A 19,301-nucleotide genomic window follows, 5' to 3' on the forward strand; every position below is an offset into this window, starting at 1 on the left:
GAGGAGGGATGTAGGGTTGGGCATTGAGTAGTCCAGGATACAGGCAGCATCTGGTGCCCAATGTGGTTGATGGATTACTTCATTGTCCTCATTTGTGGCTGCTTTTGAACCTCCCTTTCTGGGGGCCTCCCTTTTGTTTGTTGCTCCAAGGACTGTACTTGTGGTTCCATCGGTTCTTCTCCTCATGATGCTGCTGTCATGCCCCCTTTGGTTGCTTCTTAGGTGGGTTGGCCCGGTAAGCATACAGACTTGACTTCTGTCTTCTTTGCCTTTTTTGTCTGTTTGTCCTGGTGAAAGTCATACTTTTACTTTTGGTCTTGGTGAAAGGGTGAGCATGCCACCGCATCTTTTCTTTCTTCTTTGTCTGCTTGCCCTGGCAACTGACTTCCTTTCACTTTTGGTCTTAGTTCAAGGGGGAGAATACGACATCTTTTTTGTCTTCTTTGTCTTTGTCTGCTCATTTTCACTTTTGGTTTGATTCATCCTGGTACCTGACATAGTGACTGCTTTCCCAAGCAGTGGTACCAGGGATCAGCTCCTGAATGCCTTTTCCATCCTGGGGACACCATGTATACATAGAGCCTTTGAGCTACACCTGAGGGAGTCTCCTGCTTAGTATGTGATTTTCCTTGCCTTCTGTATATTTGTCATATTGGTTAGTTTTTTGTTTCTTCTGTGCTTGTCATCAGTGGTTCCCTGCCCTCTACCATCAAGGAACCCTAGATTAGGGTACTGAAAACCCTTCTGGTTACTCATGGTCTCAAGGTTAAGACTCACGACCTGAACCAATTTTGGGAGGAGGCTGCTATATTGGCCCCCTGGATATCACTGGAGAACATGTGGGACCCTGATTTCTGGATGCATGTTCTTTTCCTTGTCCACAAGCAAGAGGTATGGTCTGAGAATAATCCCTCCCTTGTTCTTTGTCCCCATCCTCCTGGCAATCATAGCCAGTCTTAACAATTCCTCCCCAAAGGAAGTGGTAGCTGCCCTTAACAAACACTGCCAGGATCAGGCCAATATTCATCTTTCCATTAATGACCCTGTCCCACTTTCTCTGGGCAAACAGTTATTTTAGTGATGAGGATGAGGGCGTCTCTGCTCCAGCCCTCCAGCCATCAGGCTCCAAGCTGTCCTCTATCCCTGCTGTCCCAGCTCCCTCCCTCATTAGCCCTTCTGCTCCTATCCCATTGGAGGTACCACCAGCTTACCCTTGACGTGATTTAGGGGAGACTTTGTCTTCCAGTGGTCGCTCCTTGAGTGGTCGCTCCTTGAGTGGTTGTTCCTTGAGTGGTCGCTCCTTGAGTGGTTGCTCCTTCAGTGGTCACTCCTTTGATGCCCATCCTTTGTGCTAGACTGCCTCTCCCCTGGGGGCCTCATTCTCCTCAGGTATATCGTGAGGCTTTACCTGTCAATCTTGGCCCTGATATGGCTGCTAGGCCCTGGATTCCCGCTTCTCTGGAAGACTTGGCACTAATCAGAAAAGCTGCCAATGATTCTTGCCTAGATTCTCCATATTTTGAACAAGTACTGAAGCAATGGGCCATGCACCTCTAGACCTATTATGGTTGGTATAATCTCCTTAAGACAGTGCTCCACCCTGCTGTGTTTCTTAATTGGAGGTCTGAATAGCATGACTTGGCTGAGACCCAAGCTAGGATTAATTTGGAATATATACTTAACATTTCTTTTGATATACTTACTGGCCACAGGACATACATTAACCTTGGTCATGGAGCATGTACAGAGGAAATGCTCTCCCCCTGAAGGGCCCTTGATCGCACCTAGTGGAGCTGTGGCAAGCCTGGTCACCTCAGATAGGACTGCACCTTAGCTAGGCCCAAGACCAGATGTCCTTGTTGTAACCAAGGTTTCCATTAGGCTAAGGATTGTTGGTTTCAAAAGCAGGAAGAGAGTTTAAACTACAATAGGGGCATCCCTCAGTCCTGCCAGTAAGAGGGAGCCCTGCTCGGCCAGGAGTCTTGCCTGTGTTTCCTTACTCCCCGATAATGACTGTACATTTAGATGGTATACCCGTTAAAGGGTTGGTTGACACAGGGGCAGAAGTCAGTATAATAACAAAAAATGAATCACTGAGGCCAACACAGTGATTGTATAAATTTATTGGGGTACTGGGTGATAATTCAATATATTCATACAATGTGAAATGGCTAAGTCAGCAATTAGCATGTCTAATTCCTTAAATATCATTTCTTTGTGCATAATCTTTGAAATTTTCTATTTTCTTTTAGTTCTCTATACAATACATAGCAGTGACCAGGTAGGTGGAATTACAGATGCAGCCTCTGTGGGAGAATGCTGCTCTTGCATGTTCAAAGCTCTGGAAAGAAAATCTAAATTATTATCCAAGTGTAATGTCACACATCTGTAATCCCAATATCTAGAAGGCAGAGGCAGGAGAACTGCTGTGAGTTTGAGGCTACCAGCGCTACATAGTGACTTCTAGCCTATCATAGGCTACAGTGAGATCTCATTTCCCACAGAACTCAAATACAAACTGGAATACAAACGCACACACAAACACTTGTGTAAATTGTAAACTAGCAATCCTACTGTCCTACAGAGAAGCAGTACTTCTTCCTGTCTTCCCCCATCTACCTGAGGGCCTTGCCAGGTAAACACATAGTCTACCATTGAGTTACACTCACTATTGAGCTGCACTGTTTTTTTTAAGTATTAAATTTTATTTATTTACTTATCAATATATTAATATGTAATAAAATATATCAATATGCAAAATATGATATATAATAAATATTTGGAATATGTGCCCCATGGGGTAGGTGTAGTGGTTAGGAGACAGCTTGTGGGAGCTGGTTGTCTTTCAACCTATGGGTCCTAAGAAGTGAACTCCGGTCACAGGATTGGTGGCAAGAGTCTTTACCTGCTGAACCATCTCACTGGCACTAATAGTAATTTGTTAGTAGCCACCTCCAGACTTGATGGCAAGCACCTTTATCTACTAAGCGATCTCACTGGCTCCATCTAATTGTATTTTGATAGTTGCTTCCTCCACTCTTCATTCCTTCCTAGCCTCTAGTGATCGCTCTCCCATTTTAAGTAAATTAATTTAAAGGGAAATAAAGTCAGTAGAAATGGAGCATACTACTTTTTTTGGTAATAAAAACGTATTTTTGTTTAACATTTTTTACCGGAATTGGATCAACAGAAAGCCAGACAGAACTTGCACAGATCAAGCGAAGGAATAACCGACTTGGACTGCAAGTAGGAAACCACAAGGCTGGCCCTTCAGGTACGGGCAGTGCCGCCAGGTCCCAGTTCTTCCTCCAGCCAGCACTGGGCTCTCCTCCGAGCTCTTCCGTAGATTCCAGCCTGCTTGTGCGAGGCCCTTACCTAGCACATCGCGAGCCGGCTGTGGAAGGGCGGGAAGCCCGAGACGCTCCAGACCCCAGGGTCCTCCACGAAAGGGCTCAGCAACCCGCACTGAGTGATGCACGTGCTGTTGTTGTGGTGTGACGTCACGAGTTCTGCCCCGGAAGTAGTTGCTCCATATCCCGCCCCAACATGGCGGCGCCCAGCTCTTTAAGTGTGCACCTGCTTTTGCTTAGCTTGTGATTTTAACCTTGGCGGGGTTGGTGAGACCATGGACACGCCGGGCTTCACGGCCTCGCTGGTGGTGAGTGCGGGGAAGGGGTGGGCTTCTGGGTGCAGGCTGCATGGGAGCTGAAGCGGCTTCTCTGTACTGCCGCTATCTTCCGGGTTTACGCAGTGGACGGTCCTCAGGTCACTGGCAGCTAGGTCTAGGACCAAGCTTAGGGGCGTCCGGGAAGTCTATTCTCAAGGCCAGGTGGGTCCTGCCGAGCTTTAGAGGAGATGAAGTATGCTTGACACATTGTCTTATTTACTGAAGGCAAAACATCTTCCCTTATACATCACGTCACATTCACCTGAACTTGGGAATTAAAGAAATATGTAAATACACACTATTAAGGAAAACACTTATGATTCTTCAGTCCAAGACACTAGCTTGTCTTTTTGCAGTTTCTACACATTTAGTTCATAGTAATCTGCTTATTTTGCTCCAAATTTAGGCTTTGAAGAAATACTGAGCTTAAGTAGTGGTGTTGCGGACTCGAAAGTTTATTGGCTAATTCTGTCGAGTTCTAAGAACCAGTGCTTTTTGAGGGACCTGTAGCAGCCCGTCTAGCAGGGGATAATAGATTCAGCAGATGTAAGAGAGATTGGTTAACGTTGATTTCATTCTGGGGGAGTGAATAGAAGCAGACAAGAAATACCTTCATTTTTAAACCGCCCCTACAAAGGGCAAATAGAAGCCCAGAGGCATTTGTTCACGGAACTAGCTACTGTTCTGATGAAAGGATTGGAGTGCTGTGCAGGAGAAACCTGCCCATAAGAGTCAGGTGTTGGAGACAGTCCAGAAGTGAGTGCTTGGGTAAATGACAGGTGGACTAGGTTCAGGGCATTGTGGGAAGAGGTGATAACTGGTCATGGGCCAGGCACTCTAAATATATGAGATTCATTTGGGTTTGGGGTGATGGCTCAGTAGTTAGAACACCTGTAGTGTAAGTATGAGGCCCTGACTTCAGTTCCCAGAACCCTTGGAAATACTGGGTGGGTATCATGGCTCGTCTGTAATTCTGGTGCTCCGAAGGTGGAGGTGAGGGATCCCTGGAGCGAGCTGGCTAGCTAGACTAACCTTTAGTCATCTCTAGACCCTGCATCAGTGAGTGAAGTGGAGTGACAATGAGGAAAACTTCTGACTTAAGGTTGGGCTTTTCACATACCTGTAACTACACACATGCATACGCATGCATGCACACGAAAGCACATAGCACACTCAGACACATGACTAAAACAGGTTTTAATTGTATTTAATTTTCATTTACTGTTATTTACTTTTACAAAGCTCTTAAAGTATAGGTACTCTTTCCCCCATTTTGCACATGAAGAAATAGAAATGAAATAGTTTTCTAAGAAGATCCAAGGCTCTCCCAAGAAGTTGAGCTCAAGGTAGCTAGCTCTGTCTGATAACAAACCTGCGTTCCTAGGCAGTAATTTAATTTGAGAGAATTTCTTAAGAGATGTCAAGGCCAATTCTGCAGTCACCTTTTCATTCTTAAAGAACAGCCTCATTAAACAGGTTGAATCCTACAGTCCTCCTGTTCTCCTGTTAGTAGGTGATGATGAATTGGTCTTTAGGGAAGTGTCCCATGATACAAGCACCACCATGACTGGGGAACCCCAAGAAATGTTAGCATCTTACAATTGTGTTGGGGAAGCCCTGCAGTGTCAGAGGCACTGGGTTAGTTGGCAAGCAAGTTGAAGGTGACTGACCTGACTTGTACTCGGAAGAATATCGCACATGGTGGTTAGTATAAAGGAAAATATAAATACAACTATGAGAGGAGTAGAGGAGGTAGCTTTTAACTCTGACTGGAAGGTTGTGAAAGGCTCTATGAGAAATACAGCATTTAGTTGCTGCCAAACCAGTAGACAGAATTTTAGCAGGGATATGTGTCTGCGGGGCGAAGAGGGGAGTTGGGTAAGAAGGCCATTACAGATTGTGATAAAAACCCAAGCTGAAGCAGAGAAGGAGAAAGTTCGGGCATGTTTGGGAACTGTAGTAGTTGGAGTGGATGGTGCTCCGGGTCTTGTGCGCGTGTACAGGTTGCTGATGGAGAGGAGGATCAAGGGTCCGTGTGGCCAGCTCTCACTTATTCCTTACCTAGTGCCTGTCAACTGCAGCCAGTGGATTAGAGAGGTTTTGAAGGGCTAGGCATATTCATGTTGCATGATGTTTACTTATGCTGCAATATTCCTTATAAACTGTGAGCCATAATAAATAGTAATAATCCTTATCATAAACCCCATTTCAGAGAGGTATTTAACTTCTAGCCAACTGTGTGCATGCTTCTAGACTTGGGTTCACATAGTTACATGTAGTCAGAGGTGGGAATGTATAGTATATATTGTAGTATCACTTGATAAATTTAAGAGCATAATGTATGTTTCTCTGCAGGGAGAGGCACACATTGACTTTGGGGGTTGCTGGTGTCTGAACTCAGAGCCTCATACATGCTGTTCAGGTGCTCTACACTCCCAGTATGTGTGTGTGTGTGTGTGTGTGTCTAGGCCAGGGGTCAACCTCCACTGTTGTTCCTCAAGAAATGCTTATTAGATTTTGTCAACTTGACATAAGCTAGGGTCATTTGGGAAGAGGGAACATCCATTAAAATAATGCCTTCAGGCTGGACCTGGTGACAGAGACAGGTGGATCTCTGAGTTCCAGGCTAGCCAAGGCTGCATAGTGAAATCTTGTCTCAAAACAAAACAAACAAACCAACCAACAAACAAATGTCTTCCCCAGATTGGTCTGTAGGCAAGTTTTGGTGGTGGTGGTGGTGGTGGTTTTGGTTGTGGTTGTGGTTGTGATGGTGATGGTGGTGGTAGCAGTGGTGGTTGTGGTGGTGGTGATGGTGGTGGTGGTGTGGTGGTGGTGATGGTGATGGTGGTGGGGTGGTGATGGTGGTGGGGTGGTGGTGGTGTTGGTGGTGGTGGTGGTGGTGATGGTGGAGGCGGTGGTGGTGGAGGCGGTGGTGGTGGCGATGGTGGTGGTGGTGATGGTGGTGGTGGTGTGGTGATCGTGGTGGTGGTGGTGGTGGTAGTGGTGGTGGGCACTTTCTTGATGAATGGTTGATGTGAGCAGGCTCAGCCTACTGTGGATAGTACCACTCCTGGACACGTGATCCTGGGTGTAGAAGAAAGCCAGCTGAGTGAGTCATGGAAAACGAGCCAATAAGCAGCACTTTGCCATGGTTCCCACCTCTGCTCTTGCCCTATCTCTCCCCAGTAATGGACTGGAACCTGTGAGTCGCATAAACCCTTTTCTCCCCGAGTAGTTTTTGGTCATGGTGTTTTATCATAGCAATGGAAAGCAAATAAAACACCCACCTTGCTTTTTGAGACAGAATCTCTTATTGAGACATGGTGTGCAGCTAGGCTAGCAGCTAGCAAGCCCAGGGATTTTCCTGTCTCTGCCTCCCCAGTGCTGGAGTTACAAGTGCACGTGTTGTACAGCACTGCCCTTTATACAAACTGCCACCACCAGCCGTGCCTGCTTGCAAACTATCATCACAGCTGTGCTTCTTGATTCTTGACATTTCCTAATAGGAAGATGCGGGTGGAAAGGTCTTGGGATTCTCACCTGAGTATTTAGCCTCTCCTAGCCAATTGTATGCAACCTTCCCTAATTGCTCAAGACTTCCAGAGAAGGGCTAGCCTAGCAGTTAGAGTATATTGGCAGAGGATGACTAGGAGAATGGGCACTCCATCTATAGGGCTGTGGGGAAGCCCTTGTCCATGCAGAGTTCAGACTCTTCAGTGCACCTGCTTTGAGGTCAACCATGCTTCTCTGGTGACCCCACCCGTGAACTCATCCATGTTCTGTAAGCCTGATAAACACTTGATTTCCTAGGGGGACTTCAGTGGAATTGGACTTTGGTTTGTCATTAGGAGCTTGGAATGGGGCAGGGGAGATATTGCTTAGTCCCCACCATAGAGACAGCCAGCTTTTTAGCTGCACGCTGGAGATCGAAGTTCAAGTTTGCATGCTTCTTTTCTAGGCTCTTTAGCAACTGAGCCGTCTCCCCCTAGACCTTGTACACTCTCTCAGCCCTCCTCTTTACTTACTGGAGATAGTGTCTCATTCTGTAGCCCTGGCTGGTCTTGAACTCACAGAAATCTGTCTGCTTTTGCTATAAGTATTTCCACAATAAAACATTCTTGTATATTTGAGAAATTATATCTGTGGAAGAAATATTGAGGAATAAAGTAACAGGGTCAAAGGTGTAACAATTAAAAATTTTAATGAACAAATTGTCTTTGAGTAGATATTTATAGTGCCTATAGAATTTACATTAAAATTTTTTCTAATTTCGAAATTTATTTTTTATTTGATATCAGTGATGAGGAAGTACTTTTTTGTTTTGTTGGTCATTTGTATTTTCACTTCTTTTCTTTCCTCCTTATTTTAGAGATTGGGGTCTTGCAGTGTTTCCATGTGGCCTCTGACTCTCAAACTGCAATGATCTCCCTGCCTCAGCCTCTCAGGTAGCTGGAATTACAGACATGTACCACTGGCCTGGCTTGCTTGAGTTGCTTTTATTTTATTTTTTCAAAGAGTAGGGTGTTGCTTGTTTTTGCCTTTTCCTATTTTTAAAATGTAGTATATTTTTTACAGGTTGATGTGCAGTACCTTCTAAAATACGAAATCTTTTTATCATGGTTGTTGAGTGCTTTCATGTGCTTATGTTAGGAATGTATTGGTAAACAAAGTACAGATTTTATAATCTAGAGGGGTAGATATGAACAAAAGGTCTGAGCTGTCCAACTGTATCATTAACAGTTTGACCGATGGTGTGGCTGAGTTACTTAGCATGTGTGGGGTCATGGATTCAGTCCTCAGCACTGCACCAAAAATAACATTTGATTACATTCTAGAAGCAAGAGGATCTAAACTCAAAGTGAAGGATGGGGGACAGTCCTATTGGGCTTCCTTGAAAGGAGGAAAGCCAGATCCTGGGAGTGGGAAGACAGGGCCAGGCTTTGCTCTAAATCCTCAGGGGTGCTGGAGGGTTGGAAGATGGATAGATGGAGACTGCAAGGTGAAGTTGGTCCTGTACCCAGTGAGCCTGTCTTTAGTATAGGGGGGACTGGAATCCTGAAGGGAGAATGAACGGCCAGTGAGGGAGGAGACCAGGGTCGTAGGAAACAGGAACAGCAGTTGTGAGTTGAGGAAGATAGCTAGCTGTCAGATCACTGGTGGCCCCTGATTGTACAGTCAACTGAAAACACCAGGAAGCATGACTCTCCCAGAAGCCCTGCTGGGGTTCTGGCTGGCTTAGTTGTCCTTGGGCTGGTGGCTTATGGGATTTTAGGTTTTGTGTTGAAAATGGAGCAGTGATGATTTTTATATTGTTGCCAAGCCAACTTCCTTTTAGGAAAAAGGGTTGGTAGCATACAGTCTTGGCCTTTTCAATTCCTAGAGCAATTTCCAAGCAATAGTTACAAATTTCAAAACCCAATTACTCCCCCTATAGTGTGTTGGGTCTTCTTACAGCTCTGATTTGAGGCAGAGCATGTGTTGTAGCTAACACTTAATGGGTTTCAGGTCTTGGCTAGTTGATTGGTTGTGCACAGCTTTTAAGTTTCCTGCCTCCACCCCATTTTGTCTTGTTTTGAATTTACACTTTTTTTGCACAAGCCATTCTAAATCTTAAGCTTAGTCTGTTGCCTGATAACCTTTTTGGCAAATGATCAGACAAACTTAAAGAACAAACGAATCTGATAAGTGTCTCTTATAATCCGGCTGATGTTGGCTTGTGCCTATGCACAGAGTTCCTATGAAATTGTATGCATTCCCTAAAGGTTTTGGTTAAGTGTTAACTATATTGTGTGGCTGAACAGATACACTTAGAATCTCTGTTTTTCATTCTCATAAAGTTAAGTGACATCTCAGCTATAGAACTTGAAGTTCACAGACACAGTAACTTGTGGTTTCTGTGTTACTAGATCAGTCTCTGGTCATTTTATCATCAGAAGATAAGAGCTGTGATGAGAAATGTGTAGAGAATCGATGCCTGCACAGCAGCCCTACATTCAGAGAATTCATTGATTAAAGCTTAGCACCAGATAGCCAGTGTTTCTCCGAACTGCGGAAGATTAAAGAGAAAATCACAGTGCAGCTTGTTTTTAAAGAATCGGTGTGGATCACAGTTCTCATCAGATTTTTGTTCTGTGTTCTGAGAAAAGGAAGGCAGCACATTTACTTTCTAAATGGTATAAAAATCCTTTAAAAGAGTGACAAGGATGCCAGATGGTGGCTCTGTTCCAACATTGCTTTGAGCCTCTTCTAGGATGCATAAAGCCCACCCTGTCTCCACAGAGAACCATGCATCCTGTCTCTTTCTCTTCCTTCTTCCTTTGTGGTGCCAGCTCCCACGACCCTCCCACCCATGGTCCTGGGCAACATGCAACAGGTACATGCCACCACACCCGACCTAGTCACTTTAGTGCCATTTGCAGCCCTTTACTGATTGGCACATCTTGGAGCTCTTTAGTGATATCTTTTTAGGTCATAGTCTTTAAAGTTTTATGTCTTTCAGGCTGATCATGTAATATTACAGTGTTAGTACATTTGTTAATTTACTTTGACTTTTACTACTTCATTTTTATTATTTAATTAAAAAAAAAAGAAAGGCATTGCTCCATCTCTCCCTAGAGCTTTGTTTTTCCAGTTAACTCTTGGAGTGGTTCTGTGCTAACAGGCAAGTAGAGCCGTGGATCTACTGTATGCTCAGCTTTGCATAAACTGGGAATTGTATAAACTCGGAGGAAGGATAGAGAGAATTTGAACTTTGCTTATAAGTGTGAATAGTACCCATTCTTCCCCCCTCTCCTTTCTTTGCCACAGGACACATAATGTTTAGTTGTAAATGTCTGTATTTTAAAGAGTTGTATGTTTGTATGGTTCAATATTAAAAGATAGAAACAGCAACGCACATACAAGTTACTGTGTAGGACTCTCATCTGTCCACCCTTGAATGGTGCCTTTAGACATGGTGTACTGACCTTTTTTGGCACTGTGTTTGTATTTATATTTTTTCCAAATTTCACTCTCCTTTTATTGGGGTATAATTAGTATTAAAATATTTGGCCTGTATGGCACCATAGTCATGAGGTGCAGTTTTTTAATGTTCCACTGTTTAAAGAAACTTGACAGTGAGCACCAGCTCCTTTAAAAAAAGTCACTTAATAAAAGTTATCAGGGGATGAGCAGATATAATAAACAAAAAATAATATACGAATCCTTAGATGTGTGCTTCTTAATAGAGATCTAGATGGAAAAGGATTATTAGCTGTCTGAAATTTAAGTCTTGAAAAAAGCCATTATTGCAGATTTAGCACTCAGTAGTTCAAAAGACAAGATAGAGCATTGGATCCGATTAGGCCATAGGTTGAATTGTTGAGGGAAATAAAAGTGCTATAGGACAGCCTATACAGTGTATGCCATCTGTCTAGTTCTTTACATAATTAACTTTGAAATTAATTCTCCCTGTGTAGTTGAGACTGGTCTTGAATTCCAGGTTCTTCTGACTCAGCCTTTTCAATGCTGAGATTACAGATATATGCTGGAACCTTGAGGTATTCTCTCTTACTTTTTATTCACTTTTTATTAAGATTAAAAGACCTAAGATATAATTATATTACTTCCTCCTTTGTCCTCTCTTCCCTTCCCACGTCCCTTCCTGCCAACCCTTCCCACGTCCCTTCCTGCCAACCCTTCCCATGCTCCGTCCCCCATCAAACTGAAGGCCTCTTTTGACTATTAATGTTCCACACAGGTGCATAAGTATATAAATACAACCTGCTGAGTCCCTTTGTGGCTGTGTGTATGATTTCAGGGCTGACCACTTTGTACTCAATAACCAATTATGGGACTCATCCCTGGGAGAGCTAATTCTCTTCTGTCAGCAGACATTAGTTGCCTATAGTTGTTTGTGGGTAGGGATCCTTGAGAGATTTCCCTTCTGTGTTATCATGTCTGTTGGTATTATCATTGTTGTTCAGGTCTTGTTTAGGCAGCCATATTGTTGACGTATCATGAGTGTAGCTTCTGTGTCATTTCTAAGAGACACAATCTCACGGCAGACTTCCTAGTCCTCTGGCTCTTACACTCTCACTACCTCTTCCTCCACAGTGTTCCCTGAGCCTTAGGTGCTGGAGTGCTGTTGTAGATGTATCACTTGGGGCCAGGCTTCCCATAACACATTGGTTTCTGCGCATGACCCGTTGTGGTTTTCAGTAACAATCTCCATTTGCTATGGAGAGAAATTTCTTTGATGAGCGGTAAGAGCTACACTTACCTGTGAATATAAGGGTCTATTTTAGAATGCAGGTAGGAGTTATGCTGGCCTAGTAAAGTGAGGTAGTAGGCTCTCTTCTAAGATTCTTTACCTCGATAGTCCCAGGTAGTTGGTTAGGTTTCTATTACCAGATACGCTGTTCTTCCTGTTGAGTGGTGTCTTAAGGCCAGCTAGATGGGAGCTGGTTACCACCAAGATATGAGTGCCAGTCCTGTACCTTTAGGGCTAGCTTGCTCTGGTAGTCATTGGTAAAATTCACTGGTGCCACAGCAGGGTAGGACTATTGATTGTTTCCTTTCCTTGGCAGCTTGCAAACTACTTTCTGATACTAAGGTTTGGGGACAGTAGATCATTGGTATGAGGCTTGCAGGTTATGTCCAGTTCATATCTCTAAGTCCTGTATAGGACATGTGTGGTGTCTTCAGCAATACAAGTCTTCAACCTATATTGTTTTGGGTGTCACTTGTCTACTCTGACCAATAACTCAAATGAAGGTTTCTCATGCTTGGTACATGCCTGGTGTGGACAGTGTTGTCAGCTCAAGTGCCATACCTTCATTTAACACACACACACATACACGCACACGCACACACACACACTTCATATATGTACTGTGTACAATTTTAGCTAAATATACACTAATATGATTTCTTGATGCTTTATCAAATGTCGTTGGTGTTATTGTCTCTTTCTCTCCCTTTCACTCTATTTTGAATCGCCCCTCCTCCATAAAAGCAGAATCTCCCTTCCCGCTTTTCGCATTTCCCTCTTTGTATCACCTGAGTCCTGCTCTCCTTTCTCTAGCTCCCTTCCATGGTCCCTTTTTACTTTCCTGGTTTCTAAAGTTACTTCAGATTATACACTTACTGAAGATTTTGAGGTAGAAGCGCAGCTGAGAGAACATGTGGCATTTGTCTTTCTGAGCTTGGGACACTTAGTCATTCTAATCTTTCCTAGCTCCATCCATTTACTGAAATTTTAATTAAAAAAAAATTTTTTTTAACAGCTGAATAGTATTCCATTGTGTCTATATGCCCACCACACTTGAAAGGTGGAGGAAGAAGGTTCAGGAGCTCAAGTCTAATTTGGTCTACTTGAAACCTTGTCTCAAAAGAGAGATGGGAAGGGGGGGGGGAGGGAGACATGAAGCTCACTGGTCAGCTAGCATAACTGGGTTCATAAGCTTCAGGCTTAGTGAGATCCTACCTCAAAAATAAAGGTGAAACGCAATCAAGGAAAGATGTGTGATGTCTACCTCTGGTCTCCGCACATGGATAGGAGTGGTACAGACACCATGGAAAACAAAGCACCTAAATAAATAAGAAAGAGTATTCATGTCTGCTTGAATATGCCTATGGAGCTGTGGAAAGACACAAGAACCTAATAAAAGGAGCTCCTTGACTATTTAGGATGCTTCATACTTTTTACCTTTCTTTTTCTTTCTTTTTTTAAAAATGGCTTTAAACTGTTGTTGAATCACAAGAGTAAATTAAAAGTGAGCTTTAATTTTGTTTTAAAAATTAATTCATTAAAATTCATCTAAAAGGTAAAAAACCTGTACAAGTTGCAAATTAGTACAACTGATAGTTATATTATTTTCTTATAAAAATGTAAGTCCTTTGAGTATTGCAAAGGAAATCTTGGACTGGAAGATGTGAGACATTTGTTTAAAGACTTGATCAACACTGGGGACACTCAACAGTGGAGTGCTTGCCTAGCACGGGCAGATGGCCACAGCTCTGATCCAGCATGGGAGAAAAAGAAGAGAAGACTCCTTTCCCCTGTCCCTACATGGCTGAGAGCTCACTTTTCTCTTCTCTCTTCCCCACTTTTTGCACAGGCTGGAGGGATAGCAGGTGCCTCTGTGGACTTGATATTATTTCCTTTGGATACTATTAAGACAAGGCTGCAGAGTCCCCAAGGATTTAACAAGGCTGGCGGGTTTCGTGGAATATATGCTGGTGTCCCTTCTGCAGCTGTTGGATCCTTTCCTAATGGTAAGGGTGTTGATATTCACACTGCTCAGAAGCCAAGATAGTGTTTTCGGAATAGTACAAGATGAGTATTTTAATTTTAACACATAAAATTTATTGTCTTACAACTGGTTTACTGAATTCGTTTTTTGTTCTTTGGTTGTATTTAAACAGAATGCAGAGTGTTATAGATTCCATTCCAGGACCCAGGATATTAACACCAAAAACAAAAAAAAAGGAATGTAAGAGATAATCTTTTAAAAATGTTTTTGCTATTACAGCCCCCAGTTAGAATTTTTAAAACGTTGCCTTTTCAGCATGATTCCTTAATGCAGTGGTTCTCAGCCTTGTGGCACACCAGAATTCTGGGGCAGCTTTATGAAGGAGTGTGGCAAGCATCCCAGGTGACCCAGTGGGAGGCTGGTTGGTGATCGCTGCTCTGGCATGTGAGCGGGTGAGACAGTAAGGCATTGGTCGTCTTACATCTTAGGCAGGTGCTGTTTGTCCTGGATCCTCCGCAGCCAGTATTTGTTGTTTGGGCTTTAAAGTCATGTCGTGACTTTCAGTGCTCTCATTTGGTAATTAGGGTGCTTTATTTTTTTTAATTTATGTGGAGTGTATATTATTTTCAATTACGTACCTGATTTTAATTGTTTACCAGTAGATGCTTTATTTTTCTTTTGGATTGAATCTAGGACCTTGCACATGCAGAGCAGGTAGTGATCTCTTGAGTGGTCTCCCGGTGTCTGGTGGATATTTCTAATGCTGAAAAGTAAACTAAGCCAACTGGCAAAAATGTTACACAGCACACATCCAAAGAATCATGGCTCTAGCTTCTTAAATGCTGGGGTTCACTGTCTCTTTTTCTAGATAATGAGTGAGTATGTAAGTGCCCAGTCTTTAAGCATAGCCTTCACATAAAGAAAGACTTGTAGTGCAAAAAGAAAATGGTCTTCCATCTGCTTATTGTCAAATAACTTTCCTTCCTAGCCCCTAGGAGTCACCCTTGGGCTTCCCCCAACTCAGTTGTAATTCTTTGAATATTAGCTAATGAGCTATTGTTGAACCTCGGCTTTGTATAATGCACATTTCTAAGTATGGGCGAAGGTATAGGGTTATCTCAAATAGAATGACCCGATCAACAAGGAGCTTAATGCCACCGATGCCGGATGCCGGATGGCCCATCTGCAGAGATTGTGGTTATTAGTTTTAGCTTTGTCCAGGACACTGATGTCTTAAAAAGAACCTCAGGGTGATCCTCCTCTGTGGACAAGTTTGAGGACTTTTGAGCAGGAGAGCTGCAAAGGCAGAGTCTGCTCTGTGCTCATAGCTTTTCGTAGTCACCAGTTCTTGTGGCTTTTGTGGTTCTTTAGCTCTCTCTCTCATGTATTGCAGCAAGGATTCAGGCAGGTGTGACCTCGCTGGTGGTGCATGTGGGACATGATGCTGTTTTTATGCCCATAGGACTATTTTACATTCTCCAGGGTACACACACACACACACACACACACACACCCCAGCATGTACACATATATGTGTTTGTGTACCTTCTGTTTCTGTGTCTGTGTCAGACTTCTTGCCTTTTATATTGCAAAGTTCAGGAGAAGTCAAAGCACAGCCATTTTGAAATGGAATTTCCTGGGTATTTTTTGCTGAATCACACTTTCCTTTCTAGAAACATTGTTCTTTTGTTATTGGTTAACTCTCTGTCTAGGCTGAGTGCAGAACCCACTGTAACCGTTAATGGCTATGGGCATTTTTGAGAACAGAGCCAGCACAGGTGAAGGATTGAGAGGGAGGGGGGAACTTTTTTAAAAAACCCAGTTCCCTTTTAGAAAAGAGCATAACAGAAGAAGCACCAATCTGGGGCTTTTTCGTGTGGGGGTGTGGGTCTTGACTAGCCCACCTCCTCATCTCTGCCTTGCTCAGAGCTTCTCTTAGAGCTGCACTCTGCCATCATTTCCAACTAGTAGAGCCTTTTTGGATGCTACCTGTTTGGCAGGGGCCAGAACTTAACATTTCTACATCACAAAAGTAGCTATGAATGACAAGCTTGAGGTAGTTGATGATGGAATCTAGGAGCCTTTAGCTTCCTCCTTTGTCCTGGGGGGTGGGGCTTCGGGGGTGTATGCATCTTCAGAACACACAGCCGAGTGCAGTGGAGCCCTTATAGCTGGACGTGTAGTGAATGGGCCAAAGGCAGGAAGCCATGTGAGGAACCACAAGGGAATAGACTGACTACTTACAGCATTTGTATTTGTAATTACTCGTGTGAGCAGCTGGTGGGCCCTTTACACACTGGTGACTGGGAGATGGTTTTCACTGCTGAATTGTTTTCCTGGGTGTTTAGAGCTCTCATGTCCTTCAGGAGAGGAAATTGTTGTCCCTTTATCCTCTGTGCCTTAGCTCTTATGGAAGAGGTAAAAAAAAAAAAAACAAAACAAAACCCTTTTGATTGATAGTATACAGAAAGTTTTAAAGCCTCATGTGCAGTTCTGTTAGAGCAATAAAAGTTTTTCTATTGATTTCATCCCTGCACTCCCCCCCACCCCCAAGATAGGGTCTCACTATGTAACCTTGGCTAGCCTGGAACTTGCTATGTAGACTAGACTGGCTTCAAACTCACAGAGCAATCAGCCTGCCCCTTGCCCCTGTCTCCAATTTGCTGGGATTGAAGGTGTGTGCTGCCAAGCCTGGCACTGACTTCCATTTTTAATGAAATAGTTGATGTTTGTAAAGATGAAGCAGTGAAAAGTAGCGTGGTTAGTTTGCATCATGAGTAGGCACTGTAGAACTTTTCCTTAAGGTATGTACCTTAACCTACTTAGAACTCAGTGCAGCTGATTGTTTTTAATGTCTCTGTGTAATGATACCTTGAATCTGTGAAGCCCACAGTCCGTTCTCAGAAATTTGCTAGGAAATTTTAAGTCCCTCATCAGTGAAGTGTGGTGGTGCCAGGCTACCGATTAAGTGTGCTTTGAATAGGATCAGGGATTAGGAAAAAGGCATGCACTTACCATTTCTTGTCTCATAATTTAATGATTATGGTCCCAGCTTTTGAGAGACATCCCTTAGTAGGTGAGATATTTAGTTATCCTTACAAAGACTTTTACGTTTCAGCTGCTGCGTTTTTCCTCACCTATGAATATGTGAAGTCTTTGCTGCACACCGACTCAGCTCCACACTTCAAACCCGTGAAGCACATGCTGGCCGCCTCTGCAGGAGAAGTGGTGAGCAACAGGCTACATGTGTACAGGATCTCAGAAACATAAATTATGTCTGTGTTTGTTGGGACAGATAATTGTTTCATTTTTAAAATTTGAATTTCTTTTAGCTGATAAATAACTGATAGATAAAAATCTAATGATTATATGTATCTTTTAAAGTAATGCTTTAAAACATATATATTTAAAATGTTATGTTATTTTACTTTGGTGCTGTGGTTCGAATTCAGAGCTTTTTAAATGCTAGACAAACTGTTTATCACTGTATCAGATTCTGCTGGGTAATTCTTATATCAGAATACACATATTTATCTACTCAAAATGTATTATTTATGGTGAATTTTATTTAATTAAACACATTAAACCCCTTTTGAGTCAGGATTTTACTGTGTAACCATATTGGTCTTGACCTTGTGATCCTTCTGCCTCAGCTTCCTGAATACAAAAAGAATTGAAGACATGTTAAAGCCACATCAGGCTTTAACAGTTCTTTATATATTTATGCTGCATTTAGGCACGTGTGCTGTAGATACACAAGTGTGCCTGTGGTCCTGTGCCTGGTATGTGGATCCAGGAGAGTGCTCTATCACTCCCTGTCTTAGTCCCTTGAGACAGGGAGACAGGGTCTCTCTCTGAACCTGGAACTAGGTAAGCCCCAGCCATCCAGCCCCAGCCATCCTCCTGTCTTCATCCCTAACAGGACTGGGCTTTTTGTTTTATTTTTTGTTTTTTGTTTTGTTTTTTTTTAATTATTAAAGTGGTAAAATCCCAATAAACATGAATTGATTAAACATGACAGTTAAAAGATAGCCTTAGGATGTAAGAAAAGTCCACTGTGTACTGGTGTCCGAGACAGCTCTAAAACGTCTTTCTACAGAGAGAACTAAAGAGATGGAAGAAGGTATTCCTATAAGTTTGGTTGGGGTTGTTTGTGTTAGTGTTGGAACCATTTTCCCAGGATGGCTTCTACAGCGCAGTTTTAGGTAGTCACAGAAAGTTTAAGGCATAGTGAAGCAGTAGCTGTGGCTATGAACAGGAGTTGGGTACAGGAGCAGGCACTGTGACAGACACCTCTCTGTCACTGCCCCTGTTGACCTACTGCATCAACCTCTGGCCCATACCTTCTCTTCTCCCGTCTTTTTCCTTCAGTGTCTCTAGATTCTCAGTCAAGTATGTATAGCTCTGTGGTGAGGGCTCTAGATCAACTGTGTGTTCTGTGACTTGGAATCATGTTAAGAAACCATTGCCTGATATGAGCTCAAGATAGGCTTGTATTTTCTTATACATATTTTATAGTCTTAACTCCTATACTTGGGTCTTTGCTACATTGTGAGTTGAATTTTGTGTATGGTTTGGGCTTGTGATCTAACTACTCTTTTTAAGTCTATTTTTATTGTGTCTGTGCATGTGAGTGCTGGTGCATGTGGAGGTCAGAGGCTTCCAAGGATTAAATGTAGATAGCCAAGCTGTGACATGTGATGTGATGGCTAGCTAATGTTGGTTGTCAACTTGACATGGCAGTTGAGGAATTGCCTCCTTTAGATCGGCCTGATGCAGGAGGGCCCAGCCTACTGCAAGACAGATTATTCTTAGGAAGTTGTCCTGGGCAGTCTTAGAAAGGTCGCTGAATGTGAGCCTGGGAACAAGCCAGTAAGTAGTGCTCTTTTTTTTTTTTTTTTTTTTTTTTTTTTTAAGTAGTGCTCTTTTATGGCCTCTGTTTCAGTTCCTGCTTCCAAGTTCCTGCCTTAGCTGCACTTAATGATGGACTATCTGTAAGATGCAATAAGCCCTTTCTTGCCCCCAAGTTGGTTTTGTTTAGTGTTTTATCACAACAGAAAATAAACTAGAACATACAGCAAGCGTAATTACCTGCTGAGCCATCTCACTGGCCCGAACTTTATTCTTTGGCATGTAAGAGTCCAGTTTTCAAATGTCTTTACTGGAAAGACTCTTGCTTTCCGGTAAAGACCTACACTGAGTGGCCCTAGCATTCTTGTCAATAGGCAGTTAACCATAAACATGAGATTTATTTCTGGGTTCTGAGTTCTGGCCCACTGTCACTGTGTATTCTTGCACATGCGCTACATGGTTTGTAGCCTTGTAGTAAGTCTGGAAACCATTGACAGTTTTCTTTTCTAGCATTTTCAGCATTGTTTTTAACTGCTATAGGAACTCCT

At 43.0% G+C, this 19,301-nt stretch overlaps 1 protein-coding gene across 1 annotated transcript in view; it reads left to right on the forward strand.

Annotated features, from left to right (window-relative positions):
• The first annotated feature begins 3,514 nt into the window (after window positions 1-3,514).
• Slc25a26 (solute carrier family 25 member 26) overlaps window positions 3,515-19,301 on the forward strand; it is a 94,353-nt gene continuing 78,566 nt past the window's right edge. The window contains exons 1-3 of the mRNA XM_028773023.1: window positions 3,515-3,658; window positions 13,768-13,924; window positions 17,021-17,130. Of these exons, the coding sequence (XP_028628856.1) occupies window positions 3,626-3,658; window positions 13,768-13,924; window positions 17,021-17,130 (300 nt within the window). The 5' untranslated portion in view covers window positions 3,515-3,625. The remainder of the gene's footprint in view (window positions 3,659-13,767; window positions 13,925-17,020; window positions 17,131-19,301) is intronic.

This window comes from Grammomys surdaster, unplaced genomic scaffold (genome assembly GCF_004785775.1).
Source record: "Grammomys surdaster isolate TR1022 unplaced genomic scaffold, NIH_TR_1.0 220, whole genome shotgun sequence".
Lineage (NCBI taxonomy): Eukaryota > Metazoa > Chordata > Mammalia > Rodentia > Muridae > Grammomys > Grammomys surdaster.